The 19,150-nt window shown below is 38.5% G+C and overlaps 1 protein-coding gene across 2 annotated transcripts in view; it reads left to right on the top strand.

Annotated features, from left to right (window-relative positions):
- Positions 1-3,302, top strand: part of RTKN2 (rhotekin 2) — a 79,933-nt gene extending 76,631 nt beyond the window's left edge. Inside the window, exons 13-14 of one of the 2 annotated variants that reach the window (XR_004626127.1) lie at positions 2,200-2,555; positions 3,203-3,302. Coding sequence is in view for 1 of the 2 variants with exons in the window: in XM_034662571.1 (XP_034518462.1) it covers positions 2,200-2,274 (75 nt within the window). In the remaining variant the exon portion in view is untranslated. Of the gene's footprint in view, positions 1-2,199; positions 3,133-3,202 lie in introns of those variants that run through there. The other variant, XM_034662571.1, reaches the window with a different exon arrangement.
- The last annotated feature ends 15,848 nt before the right edge of the window (positions 3,303-19,150 follow it).

The raw sequence follows: 19,150 nt of genomic DNA, 5'->3' as shown, positions 1-19,150 counted from the left end.
ATACACTCTTAAAAGAATTTTAACCCAGCCCTGTTTTTCTTTTTAACTTCATGTGAAAATATTGGACTTTAAGAGATATCTAAAAATGTGTCCAAATACTTACTGTCTCTATATTAGAGCCCTATGTTAGGCACTATTGGGTTTTGCAAAATTAAAAAGAATACTTATTCTACAAAAGTTCCTGTAAGAGTTTGTAGAATCAACCATATTAGAGAATATTGAGGTGAATTACTGCTTGAATTTGCATTCTGCATATCGAACAGTAATGTATCTGTACACAGACATTTAAAACAATCCCTATCTACCTGAGAAATTAGTTGAAAAGATAATACATAAAACAACAATATGCGATATAGACTAGTATTCAGTATAACACAAATATCTAATTTTAAGTGTTATGAGAGATCAGAGAGGGGTATGAGAACTTTTACAAAACAATTTTTCAACAAGTGCAAAATGCCTTGTATCTTTTTACTACTAAAATGAGTTAAGCAATGCAAAATTATATGACTATCTTGGGACAATGTGATAGCAAGTTGTAACAGGAAGATTTTTCAAATCTAGGAGAAATAGTAAAATAGAAGTCAGTTTATCCAGTAGGTTCCCGGAGGAGTTTAATTTTACAGCATTCAAATTTAAAGGGGAATGTAGTCATGAACGTTATGGAAAAGAATGGATTAGATAAGACAGTGAGTCTATTTTTAGGGTAAGAATCCATGGAACATGGTAAAGATTGGCATGGCTAAAGTAAAATTGGCAATAGGGGAAAGGTAAGATATGTTGGACCACGTGTAGGACCTCGAGCGCCAGTTCAAGAAAATAAGACAAACTAAAGTAGGAAACTGACATCAACAGTAGAGTTGGCAGAGTTAGTGGAAAGAGTATTCAGTTTATGAGTTGGTTGGAAGAGTTGGATTCTAGTCCTTGGTTTACCATTAACTAGCCATGTTGCCTGGGCAAGCAGTTTACTCCTCTGTTCAACTTTCCTATCAGTAAAACCGCTGAAATGGCTGTTGGTATGTGTCTCAAACTAATCTAGAGAGCCCGAGGCTCCTGAGTTGATGCCCTTTGAGGTAGCAACCGGAGAGAGGGATGCCAAGAGAGTGAGCCTCTGATTCTCCCTCTCCCGGTTCAGCTAGAGCAGCTCCAAGTTGATCCGCCTTGTTTTATGCCCTCAGGGTAGTATCATAACAATCACCATTTTACAAATGAGTGATTTAAGGCACAGAACAATTAAGTAACTTGTCTAAGGTCTCACAGTGGGTGAGACAGGACTTAAACGTCATCATTCATGATCCAACGTGAGCGCTCAACTTCCCCATTGTACTCCCAGCCTCTAATAAATGTGAAATAGCAAAAAAGCATTAAGGACAATTTTTGCCAGACTAGCTTCCAAACTTTTCCCCTAGTGATGTGGTCCCTTGGTATATCCCTTTGTATTAGAGCCCCGCATGAAAACCCATTTCATTCTCAATAAGATCCAACGTATACTATTCTGGGCATGATGCTTGGCCCTAGGGAGGCATTCAGGAGGGATCTGCTTTGGGTATATGTAAACTCGAATCTACCACTAAGCTGTGGAAAACATTACAATAGAAATATGATGGGGAAGAAAAGAGAAATTCCATCTAAGGAAATCAGGGAGAACTGGAAGAAGTGGTATTTGAGCCAGACCTTGGGGAAAAAAAAAAAAAAAGGGTGGGTGCGTGGGGGAATTTATTGAAAGGCTACTGGAGTCAGGAGTGAAGGAAGCCCGGGAAAGTTCGGACAGGACAAGTCAAGGTCCTCAGCAGCATAAAGTTGAAGGAATAAAGTCACTTTCTAGATCGTTAGAATAGTCTTTTAGAGTACTGACTACATCAGCATATTAAAACTGTTTAGTATTGGGGTTACAAAAATAAATCACAGAATTTTTAACATCTAGAACTGTGGTTCTAAGCCATGGGTGATTTGTGTTCACCATGGAACATTTGACAATATCTGGAGACCATTCTGATCACCATGCCTGGGCGTTTGGGGTGCCGCTCAGATCTGTTGGGTCAGAGACCAGGGATGCAGCTAACTATGAAGTCCTGTAGTTTGGGGCCATGCCTGGAGAGGAAAGGGCATTCTGAGCAGAGGGAACAGAACAAACAGTAGGGCAGGAACATTATGGTGGTTTACAGTGCGTCTACAAATCCTTTGACACTTCTCTCCAAGGTGGAGTCTGGCTGCCCTCCCCTTGCATTTAGACTGAGTGATTCGCTCCCAGCGAACGGACCACTGCCGAGCTGACACTGGGCAGCAGCTTGTGACACCAGGTCGTTATAAGGACAACTTGCCCCTAAGCGCTCTCTCTTGGATCGCTCACTTTGACGGAAGCCAGCAGCTACCCTCAGACGGTCCTGGAGAAAACCAGCTGAAGGACAACTGAGCCCTCCTCCCGGCGATGAGCACCACCTTGTGAATGAGCCACCTCGGGAGCAGAGCCCAGGCGTGACCAGCCTCCGGAGAAATTCCAAGCCAGAGCTCTCCAGCTAAGTGCTTGCTGAATTCTCAACCCGCAAAAACTTACAGTAAGATAATCAATGCTGATAGTTTAACCAGTAGCTTTTGGGGGGTCATTTGTTTCCACAGCAATAGGTGGCCTTAAAAAGCATGAAAACAGGGTATGCCGAGTGCCTGAAATGGTTTCGTTGCATGTGGCTGGGGATTAGTGAGAAATATGGTGGAGGAGACAGTGGCGTCAGATGAACTGCCTTGAATGTCGGGCTGCAGTGTTTGCCTTTTGTTGAGGTTCTCCTGAAATGCGCCCTTGGGCTTAGCGCACCCAGATCACCTGTGACCCACTCCGTTAGAGCAGGGAGGACCGGAGTGGTGACCATCGGCACTGGGGGAGCGCACTCGCCATGTCTCTCCAAGAAGGAAACCAGTGGCCTGTACTTGCGAGCGCTCCATGTGAAGTCCCCACCAATGGCAGGGGCTGGTTCTGAGTCAGGCTTTGTCACTACAAGGGTGCTGAGAGGACCAAGCCTCCCCTGGCTTGATTAAGAAAAAAATTAAGAAGAGAAATAACTTCTCCTATGTATCCAGGTCACTAACATGACACCATTGACTTGATTCTTCTTACCTCCCAGCCTCTTTGCAAGGAGAAGGTAACTCATTAAATTGCTTCCACCTGTGACATCTGAGCATGACTGAGTTTATCAAATTCTCTTTCCAGTAGGCAAGAGGGAAGGAGAGGCCTGAAGGGTTGTGAAGAGTGACCCAGAGCCGTGAACAGATTGAAGGGAGGAAACATGCACAGGCCCAGGGCAAACCTCATGCGTCCACACCAAGCCCTTTGAACTGAGTTCATGATTCCTGCTCCCCTCTGTGGGGAAATTCAACTGTAGGGTTTTTTTTGTTGTTGTTGTTTGTTTTTTTTTTTTTTGTGACTTGTGATTCTTGTGCTTTTTAAATAGTCAATTATGAGAGCAATGCTGACATCATCCCCAAATGAGTCATTCAAAGTTTCTTCAGGAAATTAGAATAGTGTGCCCAGGATACTTCCATACCTTTGCTATTTCATACAGCACAGCATCCCAAGAAATGAAACTCAATAAAAATGCAGAGATAGGATTCCACTTTAGATTGATTTCAACCCAAATCAATTACTAAAATAAAATGCTTAGAGTGGAGAGCCCGGAAAATGTTGGACTAAATGTACCACAAGCCTGATCAACACCAGTGAAAATACTCTGTTGTTTGACTTTCTGCTGTGAACTTCCTGGGACGTAGTGGATGACTTGTATTATTAATGTAATTGGGAAAACATGACAGGCATGCAGCCAATACTTTACTAGTCCCCATCATACATGGGGCTCTGCTGGCTGCCCGGGCAGGGGAAGATGAGAATGAAGGCTAGTCTCCGTCTTCATGGAGATTAGAGATTAGAAAAATTGGATTGATTCATGGGATTTAGTTCCAGTGCCAGAAAAAAAACACAAGTACTCTTCTGATCAGTAACCAGCATTAAAATGACAAGTGTACAATACCATGCTTTTGTTTCAGCAGCAGGACCCCATTTCCAAGCAAAATCTTATGTAGGCCTTTTAGTAATAAAACAGATCACCGTGCAATTACTCTGGAGTGGGAAGGGAGTAAGGAGCGCATGGCCTCCACATCCTGCTTCCTACCTATCCCACTCGCACAGACCCAGAAGCTGCTCCGTAGGACCTTGGGGTTTCCCACAGCAATTTGAAAACTGTTCATCTAATGCAATCCTTGAGTCTTAGTGATGTGCTGCTAGACATTCAATTTAGAAGCTGATGAGCTTCAGACTAACTCCTCTTTTTCCTTTTTGCAATTAGTTGGGACTTTCTAGAAACTTACATTTGGACTGCTCAGCACTGGGTTGCTCAGTTTACAAAACTAAGCAAATATGTATCCAACAACACACACACACACACACACACACACGAGGGGGGGAAGATCTTTCAATAAGAAAAAAAGCTATACTAATTCCAGCACACATATAAGATTTAAATTTGATGGGTTCTGTTGTACTCCTGTTTTTGAATTCTATGGTGGAGGGAAGAGGGCACCCAAATCTCCCTGTCTCCCAAGGGCTTAAATGAGCCCTCAACGGATTCCTGGGACTATGAATTAAGGAGAGAAACTATCTCATTAAACGACACATGTCCTTTCCTCACAGGCTGATAGCCACATTCCCTGTTGTGTCAATTCGCATTCCAGTGAAGAGACCGAAGGATGCCAACAGGTTTACTCCATGACCACAAAGTCTCTATATTTGTCCCCTTCAAATCAAGAGAATGTTCCTTCATCAATCCTGTTTCTAAAAATCGCTCACTTGTCCTTCTTTAGAAAAACTTTATTGAGATAGGTAGAGGGGAACTCTTTTTGGAACTTCACAATATCTAAATGCATTAAGTAGAAGCTTTAGCTGAATTATAGACGGTTTTCCAAGTGAAACAAAACAAGGACAAGATACACACGCACATGTCAAGAAGAGGCAAGCATGAGCTCCCCTAGAAGGGGAGGCAGGCACGGAGAAGAGAAAGCGAAGACATGATGGCCCAGCTCCCTCCCACAGGGGGTCCCACTTCACAGTCTCTGGCCAGCGCAGTGCTGAAGGCATCCAGCGAAGGGCTGAGTCCTGGGGGGTGGGGGTGCTGCCTTCACCCACTGGCCTTAGGCCTGTCAGCATAAGTCCGCTAAGCCCCAGACCCTGTAAAAGGGTAATGATAGGACCTTCTTCAGAGGGTCATTGCAAGGATTCAATGAGAAACTACCTATAAAGCTATCTGCAAAGTTCCAAGGAAATAGTATGGCTCCAATCAATGTTAGCCGCTAAGGCTATTCTCATCGTCCCAACGCCTGAAGTTGTTCAAAGCACAGAAAACATCTGATACAGCGCTTAGGAGACAACCCAACTCGGGGTGGCTGCAAGGTGAGGAGTCAGGGGTCACGTGTAACGGTATTAACATGGATTGTGAAGTTCTGTTAACCCGGGCTCTTCCTAAAGGAACTCCTGCTTGGATGTCCCAACACCATTTGAAAGCGAGACAATAGTTTTGCCAGGAGCATTTTTTAAATCAGAGCCAGAGGAACTGTTGCAATCAAATGCTCATCAGCTCCGGATGTGCACCTCAGTTCCAGTCAACTTGGAGAAGCTGCCAATCAAAAACGTGAGTTTTTATTTTTACTATGGAGGTCTTTTTTAAGAATAATTATAGAAGCGAGGAATGGCAAGCTAAATTATAAGATGAAGCAAGAGTCATCTGAAGTTGGCACTGAAATCAGAAATGTGGGTAGAAAATTAATTAGAACAGGGAGGCAAAAGCAAGGGGAAAGACGTTAGCAAGATTTCTGGGGAGTTGGGGATGCTGGTGGTGGCGGGGGACTCTTGACTGACCGCTGACCAGTTAGTGGTTTACCAATTAAATTTGACAGACGTTTGGACTGCGAATGGTAAGATTTCTAATGATCTTAAGGCAAAAGAATATGTGGTAAAATCTATACTTTTGTTTAACTCTCTTCAGTAATTAACAACGCCTGTTTGTTTTCTTTAACTCTATCTCTGGTTTGAGATCATTGTTAAATAATTAAGAAATATAAATAGAACCTTAGCATCTTGGGTGTATTGGTTGTTGAGAAATCTTTCTTTAGAGAAAATATAACTTCACAATTGTACTTATTTAGGTCCCTTCAGGCTGGGAAGGAATCTCGAAGGCAAACCTACTTCAACCACCTTCCAGGGGCGGAAGCCACTCCCAGGAGTCCATCGTATCTGTGAATCTCTAGCCTTTGACAGTTTTGTTTGGGTATTTTTTAAAAAAAATCTTACATTGTTTTTAGAACATTCAGCCTAATTTCTTGTAAGTTCTAGTTCTAAGAAAGGTCGAACATATAAAGACGGCTCATCTTTCCTGAGACTTGCAACTTTTTCCACTGACTACTTTGCAATTCTGCTTGGGGGTGATTTTCTGGGTTTCTCCTTACCTTTGTGGAACTAAAGGTGATTTTTTTTCAACATAATAGTAATCAAGTAATTTCCAGAAACGGATACAGCCAGCAACCTCCAAATTCCTCTTCATGTAGCATCTCAAATACTTCATTAAAATGATGACGCCAAACTTAAAACACAATGTAGCATTTCTCTGGCAGAATATAAGCTTCATGAGGGAAAAGACATGTGTCTTCTTGTATTCCTAGCACCTAATACAGTAACTGACACATAAGAGGCACTGAATGAACGCATGTCAGAGCTGGCACTGTTTATTATTTTTCATTCTCCGTGTACCAGTAACTTCTTTTAACAATGTCTACTATTTAGACAGTCACTTCATTGTTCATTAGTACATGACTTGGGTAAGTATATCTCCTGTGAAGAGAAATAATTTAACAAACTCTTATGGCATTCAATACTGATATTTCAGTTACTCAACTAATCCACCCACTGATAGAGTGAACTTTGAATTAAATGCTTTGAAGAATAAAGTCAAGTAAATCTTGATAAAAATCAAAGGCTGCGGAAATCTTGTTTGACAGAAGGCATGAACAAAAATGCTAAAATGAATACTGTTTGGGGAGAAACACTCATTCTACGGCAGACTATGAAGAATAGTTCAAGAGTATCAAAACGCCTGTGTGATCAAAAGGCAGAAACAGCTTCTTTTTACTATGTCTTAATATTCCAGGACTCATGATATCCTGCCTACATGAGCACCTGTCTTTGTGGTAACTCAAAGTATTTGAACACCTTATCTCATCCAACCTCAAGTTTCCTGTGAGGTAGGTAAGTGCTGAGAGCTCTTGGTGCTGTTTTCAAGATGAGGCAAGTGAATTTGAGAGGCTGTTTACACACTCCAAATTTCACAGAGCTCTGAGGAGGAAGTGAAGGTAAGAATTAGCAGTTAATTCCCAGTCGTAGAAATCAGTGTCAGAGCTGGAAAGGACATTGCCAAGACCCTGGTCCAATGTGGGCTTTTCTGATAAGATTTATTTGTGATAGCTTGATTCCCTTCACCAGCCACACAAATTTTATGTAATTTTCTAGTTATAAAAGTAATACAGGACATAGTAACACGTACATACATCTATGTAATACATGGTACTGAAAGGTATGAAATTTAAAAACAAACAAAAGACATGTATTAGTCTCTCCTTTTATATCCCAGTGCCATTTTTGAAGATTCCCATTACCCAGAGGTAACCCTGTTAACTGCTTTTAATGTATATTTCCAAAAATGTCCTATGTATCTAAAAGTGTGTGCATCTATCAATTACATCTTCCACTTCTTATTAAATAGCTACACTTGGAAGTTCAGTAATCATTCCAAACTTAACATAACCTTCTACTCTTCTCTCCCCATCCTGATCTTGTCAGTTCATCTGGAGAATACCAACCCCATCCCCCTAGTTTCAAGGGTCAAGAATCTTAAGATCATCCTTGGCTTCTCCAGTTCCTCCCTACTCCTTGTCCAATTCATCAGTAAATCTTATTGGATGTACGTCCAAAATATGCCCAGAATCCAAAATATGCCCAGAATCCAGCCACTTATCACCTCTCCGTTACTTCCACCCTCACTCAAGCCACAATCATCTCTCATCTGAATTATTACAATTGTCTTCCAACTGGTCTCCCTACTTCTATTTAGCTTCCCATTGTGTATGCTCAGTCTATCAGACAGAGGGATCCTGTGAAAAGACCATTTAACATACAATTGTGTATTTCTTCACTTCTCAGAAACCACCCAAAGGCTCACCATTTAATTCAGAGTAAATGACAATCTTCTTACAATGACTTACAAGACTCTACATGATCTGCTGACCCCTTACCTCTCTGATTTTATGTCCTCCCACTCTTGAGACCCCTCACTCCCTCTGTTTTAGACAAATGGGCCTTTTTGCTCTCTTGAACATGCAAAGCATAGTCCTACCTTGGGGCCTTTGCACTTGCTGTTTCCTCTGCCTGGAATGTTCTTGCCCCAGTTTTCTCTATTTCCTTCAAATTTTAATGTAAAGGTAACTTTCTCAAAGAGTCCCGATCACAACTCATATAACAACCTTCCCTGCTTTAGCGCTTTCCTACAATTCATTTTCATTGATTTATCTTTGTTATAACTCTCTCAGAGGTAGATTGTTTCCAAAGATGACTACAACATTAGCTGCCATCCCACATGCTCTTTTCTGAGGTGACATTGCCACTCCCCCATCGAGAAATGGAGTCTGTTTCCCCACACTCAGGTCTGGGCTTCTGCCTTTGATGTCTGGAGTGTTTCCTCTTGGAAGCCTACAGACAAATAAGAAGATCAACTACCCTCAGACCAGCAAGCCCGAAGGAAGCTCAAGCTAGCCAAGTGATGAGAGGCCACATATGGGTAAGTATGAGGGCTCTAGACATGTAAATAAAGCCTTCTTGACCTTCCTAGCCTGTCATAGCCATCAGCTGAATGGAGTCAAGTGAATGACCTGGCCAACACTATATGGAACAGAGCTGCCAAGCTGGACCCGTGAATTCCTGACTCAGCATTCCTGACTCAGAAAATAAAAAGTTGTATTTGAAGACATCATGTTTTGGGATAGTTTATTAAACAGTGGTAGTTATACAAAACATTCCCAAACTGGAATGTTAAGTTCTGTAAGGATGAGGATTTTTATTCGTTTTTGTTGATCATTGTATCCCCGCTCCCTGCAATAATGCTTGGAACAAGGCAGCAAGTTTCAGTTTCATCCCTCAGTTCCCTTGATAGTTGGTCTAGAAAATAATGCTTAGGCACAGGTGAGCCCTTAAGATACTCCCTATTTTGTTCCTTGCTTTCCCACACAGTATATTAAAGAGGGTTCCCAGAATGTCTAAAACAACATTTAGCTTCCATGTACTGAATATTATTATAGCCATGGCCCATTTAATCCTCACAACAACCCGGTGAGGGAGGTATCATCATTATTCACATTTTATACATGAGGAGATTGAGGCTTGAATAGGCAGCATAACTGGTCCAAAGTCAACACTTTGGACACGATAAATTTGAACTCTTACCTTCCTTCCTCTACTGCCTCTGTCACCGATACCAAACTCATTACCTTTAAGGGCTACATTCTTATATTCCACTGCAATATCGGGCCAGCAGTCTTGAAACTATCTTCTATGCATTCTAGGCTTGAACAAATGATACATATGCTGAGGATAATGGGATCCAGGTTTCTACAGTTGGGTTGCAAGTCTGAGAAGGGGAAGAGTAGAATATACCCTGTCTTGTTGGATTGAAATTGGAAGTGGCACGATTATCTCCTTTTTCTTACATATGTATATCTATATCCTAGCTCTATCCACTGTGAAGGCCTGGGTATAATGACCTCCCAGTATCTGTGAGTGTACCTGGTGCCCAGATCTTGGTTCTTAAATACTCTCCTCCACTGAAAGAAACCGGAGTTCCTTGTAGAAATGGCTGACACTGTCGCTAGGATAGGGACAGCACAAGATGAGTCCGGAATACCTTGTTGCACCAGAAAGTGTGGAAGTGTCCCAACAGCCACAGCTGGAACCATGTGAGCAACAAAATCAAGTAGTATTAGATTATAACACAAAGTATAAAACGAATATTCGTGAATCCATACTGTCATAAATCAATGAATAAATAACAAGAGAAGAATTCCAATGTATCTTCATTTATGTGATATATATGTGTGTGTGTGTGTAAATTACACACACACACACACATACACAATTTATGTAGACACTCCCTTCTCCAGGAGATGGAGTATAACTTTCTACTCCTTAGGCCGAGGCTACACGGAGTGACTTTCTTCCAGAGAGAACAGTATGGAGAGGAGAAAGAGCAACTTCACCATGCTGAGACAACAAACTCTACCTCAGCCATGTGAGCTCTCTTCCTTGGCCCCTGTGCTTCTTTGACATACCCCAATGACTGTTTTTTTGTATGAGTGCTTTCTTACTTTCTGATACCACAGAATTCTGCAGGCTATCTGTGTATTTCCTGCCCTAGTCCTAGAATCAGCATTTCTTCAAAGAACTCTAGTTTCTTTTACTCATTGTTACTGAGTATTCTTGCTTGCTTCTAGATCTCTCTGCTGACAGAGCAAGAAAATGGGAACACATGAATGTATCCATATCTATAAATATTTCTATCTGTAATCATGTATTTATAGTAAGCTCAACAGGAGTTTACACTTACGTATCCAGCTCGAAACCATTACCACAGAGATCAGTCTAGCCACTTCCCCTTAATTATTTGTAACCTCCCACTCAAATAGTGACAAACCTGGCTCCCACGTCCACCATCAATTTACCTAATTGTTCAATTCCAGTGTGCATGTATTGTGGCAGCCAGTCTTTTCAATTTTAATCATTGTAATGAGTAGGTACTAGTATCTTCCTGAGGTTTCCATTTCCATCTTCCTAATGATTAAAGATGTTGAGCATCTTTTCATGTGCTCATTTGCCATTAGTGTGTCTTTTTTGGTGATGTATCTGCTCAAGTTTCTTGCTCCTTTGAAAAACTGAATTGTTTGTTTTCTTCTTCTTATGTTTTGAAAGTTCTTCATATACTCTGGATACAGCCCTTTCCCAGATATTTGGCTTGCAAGTATTTTCTCCCAGTGTGTGCAAATATCTCCCAGTGTGTGCTTTGTCTCTTCATTCTCTGAACAGTGTTGATGAAGTTGATTTATCTGGTTTTTTTTTTAATTTTAAGAATCACATTTTTGGTGTCATATTTACAAACTCTGCCTAACTCAAGATCACTGAGGCTTTCTTCTATGTTTTCTTCTAAAAGCTTAATAGTTTTTATGTTTTACATTTGGTCTCCGATCCATTTTTAGTTTATTTTGTATACGGTGTGACATATCAGGAAAAGTTCATTATTTCTTTTTTTTCAAATTAATATGAATACTTTTATTTTATTATTTTATTTTATTTTAATTATGTACAATTAGCCAACGTATAGTACATCATTAGTTTTTTTTTTTTTAAGGTTTTTTTATTTACTTGAGAAAGAGAAAGAGAGAACAGGAGCGGGGGGAGGGGCAGAGAGAGAAGCAGGCTCCTCCCTGAGCAGGGAGCTGGATGGACATGCGGCTCAATCCCAGGACCCCGGGATCATGATCTGAGCTGAAAGCAGACGCTTAACTGAGGAGCCACCCAGGCACGCCAACATCATTAGTTTTTGATGTAGTGTTCAGCGATTCATTAGTTGCGTATAACACCCAGTGCTTGTCACCACCCGTGCCCTCCTTAATACCCATCACCCGGTTACTCCACCCCCCTACCCCCTCCCTTCTGTAACCCATAGTTTGGTTCCCAGTGTCCAGAGTCTATCATGGTTTGTCTCCATTTCTACATGTATATCCCGTTATTCCAGCACCATTTATTGAAACGACTATTCTCTCTCCACAGAACTGCCTTTGCACATTTGTAGAGAATCAGTAGCATTTGTAATCATTCATAAATCATTTTGACTTGAACACTCTCTATTTTGTTCCATTTATCTGTTGTTCTGTCTTTACACCAATGCCATACTCCAGCTTTCTAGTAAGTCTTGAAATCAGATTGTTAGTCCTACAGCTTTATTCTTTTTCCAAGGTGTTTTGACTGTGTGAGTTCCTTTGCATTTTCATATGAATTTTAGAATCAGGTTGCTAGTTTCTACAAAATCCCTGCTGGCATTTTGATTGAGAGTCCATTTAATCTATAGATTAATTTGAGGCCTTAAACAATGTATTACATTGTAATACGATTGTATTACATCCTCTTCAGTTTCCTGGAAGAACTTGTATAAAATTTGCATTATTTCTTCCTTACATGTTTCATAAAATTCACTAATAAAACCATCTGGGCCTGGATATTTTTTCTTTGAAAGTTTCTTTGAAAAATTTAATTCCTTTAATAGATGCAGGGCTACTCAGGTTATCTATTTCTTCTTGAGAGAGCTTTCATAGTTTGTGTCCTTCAAAAAAATTATGCATGTAATCTCCGTTGTTAAATCTATTGATACAACATTGTTTGGAATATTCTTTAATTCTCTTTTTAGTATCTGCAGACACTATTGGTGTCACTTTCCTCAATCCTGATATTGATTATTTGTTTCTTCTTTTATTTTTTCCTGATCAGTCTGGCTAGAGATTTATTAATTTTATTGATCTCAAAAAACCAGCTTTTATTTTACCACTTTTCTTCATTGATTTTTGTTTTCAAGACCATTGATTTCCACTTAATTCTCTATTATTTCCCTTCTGCTTGCTTTGAGTTTCATTTGTCCTTGATTTTCTAGTTTCCTGGTGTGGGAGCTGAGTTCACTGATTTGAGACTACTTTTCTTTTCTATTATAGGCATTTAGTGCATGAATTCCCCTCTAAGCCTGGCTTCAGCAGCATCTTACAAATTTTGACATGCTGTGTTCTCATTTCGTTCAGTTCAAAATACTTTTAAATTTCCTGTTTTATTCCTTCATTGATCATAAGGTATTTAGAAAAGTGTTATTTAATTTCCTAAACATTTGGAGATTTTTCTATAGATCTTTCTGGTATTGATTTCTAATTAATACCACTGTGTCAAGAAACATACATTGTATAGTTTGAATACTTTCAAATGTATTGAGATTTACTTTGTGGCCCAGAATTGTCACTCTTGTTTAGTGTTTCATGTGTGTGCACTTGAAAAGAACATCTGTCTTCTGTCACTCTATACATGTCAGTTAAGTCCAGTGGTTGATTGTGTTGTCCGAGTCTTCCATATACCTGTTATCTACCTTTTATTCACCTGTTTAGTCAATTAGGGAGAGAGAGATATTGAAATCCCTAACTATAGTTCAGATTTATTTATTTCTCCTTGTAGTTTTATCAATTTTATTCATAATATTTTGAAATTCTGTTAATAGATTCATAAGAGTTTAGTATTTTCATATCCTTCTGACTGATCTTTATCTTTGTGAAATGAACTTCTTTCTCCCTATCACTGTTTTTGCTCTGAAATCTATTTCATTTGATATTAACATAGCCACTCTGGCTTTTTTTTCAATTAATGTTATCATGACACATCTCTTTTTAGCCTTTTACATCCTTGTACATTTAACCCCATTTGTTCTTTATATTTAAAATGTGCTTTTTGTAGACATTATATAGTTAAGGTTTTGCTTTTTAATCCAGTGTGACAATCTCTGCTTTTTAATTGGGCTGTTTACTTAGACAACTTATGTTTAATGTGGTTTTGAAATGATAAAGTCTAAGTCTGTCATCTTGCTGTTTGTTTTCTCTTTGTTCCATCAGTTCATTGTTCCCCTCTTCCTTCTTTCTTGCCCTGTTTTAGATTAACTGAGTGTTATAATAACAATTATTATTACATTTTATTATGCTTTTTGATTTATGAGCCGTAACTCTTGTTTTAGTTGTTCTTTTAGACTGTGTAGTAAAGACCATCTTTTTAGATAAGCAATGGGATTTCTCCGCTATATAATGCCTGTCTCTTAAAACTTGTACGGAAATAGCATTTTTGGATATCTACTATGTGCTACATAGCGTTCAGCACTTCAAATATATATACTCATATAATACAACAAAACCGTGAAAACAGTCCCAAGAGTTTCACAGACATTTGCTTACGGTTACACAGCTAGTAAATTAAATTACTCTTTCCTTAGCCCTGGATCTCTGAGTCTTAGTAAATTCAAAGTAGTGATCTCAAATCAATACTATATATGGTAACTGTTTTATCTGAAATTTATTTTGTGTTGTTTTTATTGTTATTATTTTAACTCATAAACCTGTTTATGGTAGCTTCAGTATTAAAGATTTCCTTGGATTTTTTTAATGTTTATTATAATTAAATTGTTATAATGCTTTTTCATTATTTATAGTTATTTTTATTATTTCTATTTTAATTTTATTTTAATTCCAGTGTAGTTAACATACAGTGTTATATTTGTTTCAGGTGTATAATATGCCAATTCAACAACTCTATATATTATCCAGTGCTTATCAAGATAAGTGTACCCTTAATCCCCTTTACTTATTTCACCACCACCTCCAACCACCTCCCCTTTGGTAACTATCTGTTTGATCTCTATAGTTAAAAGTCTGTTTTTTGGTTTGTCTCTTTTTTTCCCTTTTTTCATTTCCTTTGTTTCTTAAATTCCACGTATAAGTGAAATCATATGGTATTTGTCTTTCTCTGACTGACTTATTTTGCTTACCATTATACTGTCTAGAGCTATCCATGTGGTTGCAAATGGCATTTCATTCTTTTTTATGGCTGAGTAATATTCCACTTTATATATGCCACATCCTTCTTTACCCATTCATCTATCGGTGGACACTTGGGCTGCTTCCATAATTTAACTATTGCAAGTAATACTGCAATAAACACAGGGGTGCATATATCCTTTTGAATTAGTGTTTTTGTATTCTTTGGGTAAATACTCAGTAGTGTGATTGCTGGATCATAGAGAAGTCCTATTTTTAATTTTTTGAGGAACCTTCGTACTGTGGTTGCACCAGTTTGCACTCCCACCAACAGTGCATGAGGGTTCCTTTTTCTCTATATCCTCACCAACACTTGTTTCTTGCATTTTTTATTTTAGCCTTTCTGACAGATGTGAAGTTATAGCTCATTGTGGTTTTGATTTGCATTTCCCTGATGATGAGTGATGTTAAGCATCTTTTCCTGCATCTGTTAGCCATCCATATGTCTTCTTTGGAGAAATGTCTGTTCAAGTCTTCTGCCCATTTTTTAACAGAATTATTTGGCTTTTTTTGGGTAGTGAGTTGAGAAGTTCTTTATATATTTTGGATACTAACCTTTATCTGATATGTCATTTCCAAATATCTTCTCCATTTTGCTGATTGTTTCCTTCCCTGTGCAGAGGCTTTTTATTTTGACGAAATCCTAATAGTTTATTTTCGCTTTTGTTTCCCCTGCCTCAGGAGACAGAGCTAGAAAAGTGTTTGTATGGCTGACGTTAGAGAAATTATTGCCTGTGCCCTGTTTTAGGTGTTACAGTTAGGTCCTTAATCCGTTTTGAGTTTACTTTTGTGTATGGTGTAAGCGGTTCTTTGCGTGTAGCTGTCCAGTTTTCCCAACACTATTTGTTGAAGAGACTTTTTCTCATTGGATATTCTTGCTTTCTTTGTCAAAGATTAATTGACCATATAATCATGGGTATATTTCTGGGTTCTCTATTATGTTGCCTTGATCTATGTGTCTATTTTTGTGCCAGTACCATACTGTTTTGGCTACTACAGCTTTGTAGTATAACTTGAAATCAGGAATTGTGGTATCTCCAGCTTTGTTTTTCTTTTTCAAGTTTTCTTTGGCTATTTGGGGTCTTTTGTGGTTCCATACAAATTTTAGGATTGTTTGTTCTAGTTCTGTGAAAAGTGCTGTTGGGATTTTGATAGGGATTGCATTAAATCTATAGATTGCAGAGCACCTGGGTGGCTTAGTCGGTTAAGTGTCCGACTCTTGGTTTTGGCTCAGGTCGTGATCTCAGGGTCATGGGATCGAGGCCTGCATCAGGGTCCATGTGCACATGGAGTGCTTCTCCCTCTCTCTCTATCCAACCCCCCCCCCCGCCACTTGTGCACATGTGTGTGCTCTCTCTCTCTAAAATAAATAAATAAAAATCTTTAAAAAATCTATAGATTGCTTTGGGTGGTATGGACATTTTAACAATATTTGTTCTTCCAATCTGTGAGCATAGAATATTTTTCCCTTTGTTTGTGTCGTCTGCAATTTCTTTCATCAATGTTTTGTAGTTTTCAGAGTACAGTTTTTTTGCTTCCTTGATTAAATTTATTTCTAGGCATTTTATTATTTTGGTGCAATTATAAGTGGGAAGGCTTCTTAACTTCTCTTTCTGCTGCTTCATTATCAGTGTATGGAAGTACAATGGATCTCTCTGCATTGATTTTATATCATGTGACCTTACTGAATTCATTTACTAGTTCTAGTAGTTTTTTGGTGAAGTCTTTAGGGTTTTGTTTATATAGTATCATGTCATCTGTAAATAGTGGAAGTTTGACTTCTTCCTTACCAATTTGGATGCCTTTTATTCCTTTGTCTTGTCTGATTGCTGTGGCTAGGACTTCCAGCACTTCTTGAATTTTTAATTTTATATGATTTGTCATATCACATGGCTCCATGCATGAACTTCTCAGTTCCTGGAAAGTAATCCTTCAAACCAAAATCATGGTATTTATTGTTTTAAATATTCTTCCACTGGATGTTATGTTGAACTCCATCATTTATGCGGTTTTTATCAACCAACTTTATCAGTCTTTTAAAATTCTCCCCAAAATTGATTACTGAAAAGTTATAATTTGCTTATAATTTTTAAATGTGGTGTTGTCCCATGTAATACGGATGTACATTTTCTTGTTGCCAAGAAAATACCATACTAGAAGAATAAGATTCCTTTGCTCAATGATTTCAGCTAATATGAGTGTGTGTTTAGCAGGTTGGTGTATAACACTGATTGTCTACCTGTGACCCACATATCCCTGGCTATAAAGGTAGTGGGGGTATCTCTGAGACCCTTTCAGCAATATGAGAAAGCAAAACAATTTTCACAATAACACTAAAAAGATAATATGCCTTCTTCACTATATTGACATTTGCACTGATGGTAAAAAAAATAAGTAAATATTAATGGATAAAACTGGCATCTTAGCAGAAACGCCAGCTAGTGGTCATTATAGTTTTAACTGCCATGTGGAGGGAGAAAGAAGACGGTTTTGTTTAATACCCTTGATGGATCTGTTAAAAATTATTGCTTTTATTAAATATTGACCCTTGATTACATGTATTCTTTAATATTCTATCTGACGAAATAGGAAGTATGTATAAAGCACTGCACCAGAGCATGATGGCTGCCTTCAGGAGTGTGGCTGCTTGAGTTGTGAGCCCAACTAGCCTCTCTCTTTCTCTCTGTCTTTTTAAAATGGAACATTTTTACTTAAAAGAATAACTGACAGACAAATTATGGTTATTTAGACTTGGTTATTTGGCAGACATTTTCTCAAAAATGAATGAAGTCAGCTTGTCACCACAGTCGTGCAATTGACAGTACTTTTTGCCAATGCTAAAATTTAAGCTTTCAAGGGAAAATTAGGATTTTAGAAAACTTGTATCTGTCACCGTGAATGTGACAGTTTCTCAATACTTAAAATCTTCAGTTGAGATTGGTAGTGATATCTCCTAGCTCACACTGAGCCTGCCCCTCTGATAACTGCCCCTTCGTCTGTCCACAGGGTTTGATCATTTACCTAGGCTGTGATCCTTCCTCTTCTCCCCATCCGTGTACTGGGGGAGAGAAAGGTTGGGAAGTGGAGTACTGAGTGTATACCCATCTTATTCTCTTACAATTCAACTGCTGGTGCCTCTCCAATGCCTGATCCCGTAATACATGATGTCTGTTACCATATAAGGCCCAATTTCCCATCGAGTGGAGGAAATAGAGCAGGTATTGGTTTGCAGACTAAGAAGAGAATGAAACCGATAAAGAGAATAGAGATGGGAGGCCAAGAGAAAATATAAATTCCCAGGGTTTCCCACAGACCTCCAGTCCTGGTTCGTTTGTGCCTGAGCACAGACATGGGTTCCATGGAAGAGCCCAGTATCAAAGTGATAAAGGATATCTTTTCCTTTAGCTAGCTTGAGTGAGTGGGTGTCTCTTAACTTGAAATCACATGAATCATTTATAGCTAATAAAGTAGGACATATGTGATCTGTTATCAAACTTTGTAAAGTTTATGATGTGCTCTATATTTTAGAGCATCATTAGACTAGAAATACTAAGCCAAGGTTTCCTGGAAATGCAAAGATACTATTTCTGTATTGAAGTTAAGAAGAAGAATTACCATAGGCTACACATGGATTAATTACTATCTTCAAAGAATTAGAACTCTATCAAACATCTTACCACAAAATTATGCTGAACAAAATTTAATCTTTCTATGACTGTTCAGAAGAATTTGGAATCCTTTAATGCTCCAGGGACATTACCATTTTATAAATTGCACAAAAAAAGTCTCATTATTTCAGCTTTCTGGTAGTTCGGATTCAGAATACATGGGAATTTACTGTAATACTTTGAATTATTAAGTTCTGGGGAGCTCAAAGTACTTCAAATATACATGAATTATATCACTTATCTTTCTCAACGGTAGAATGAAATTTACAAATGGAAACAGCAATGGGTGGATTCAGGATACAAAGTCATGTTTCTCGATGTTCTAGTGAATAATCCTTCTATTTGGCTATTCTGAACTGATACTGGCTTCCTCTTCTACTTAAAAATATGATTTTTTTTCAGCTAAAGATCAAATAAGACTAAGGCCAACAGCAAAGAATGTGTGCTATAATTTTATTTTATTATTAAGTACATAGTGATTTGATTATAGGTTTCAGCTCATAAATTTTCAGATGAACCTGGGTCCTGCAGTTTACTTTCACAAAAGAGAAAAACTCAAACATAGTGGGAAAAAAATCAAATACATTTACATATAATCCAGGCATTTGTCAGAACTAAAAATATGCTTTAAAATGTATGGGAACTAAATAAAATATTTAATTAATTTTTTTTTTTACTCTCATATTTAAACTTGAGCTCAGTATCCTTTTGTTTGACTTTCTATTTATGGATTTTCTGTG

This window comes from Ailuropoda melanoleuca, chromosome 6, assembly GCF_002007445.2.
Source record: "Ailuropoda melanoleuca isolate Jingjing chromosome 6, ASM200744v2, whole genome shotgun sequence".
NCBI classification, from domain to species: domain Eukaryota; kingdom Metazoa; phylum Chordata; class Mammalia; order Carnivora; family Ursidae; genus Ailuropoda; species Ailuropoda melanoleuca.
Note: the sequence above shows the minus strand (reverse complement) of the source record. Positions and strands in the feature narration are given on the sequence as shown.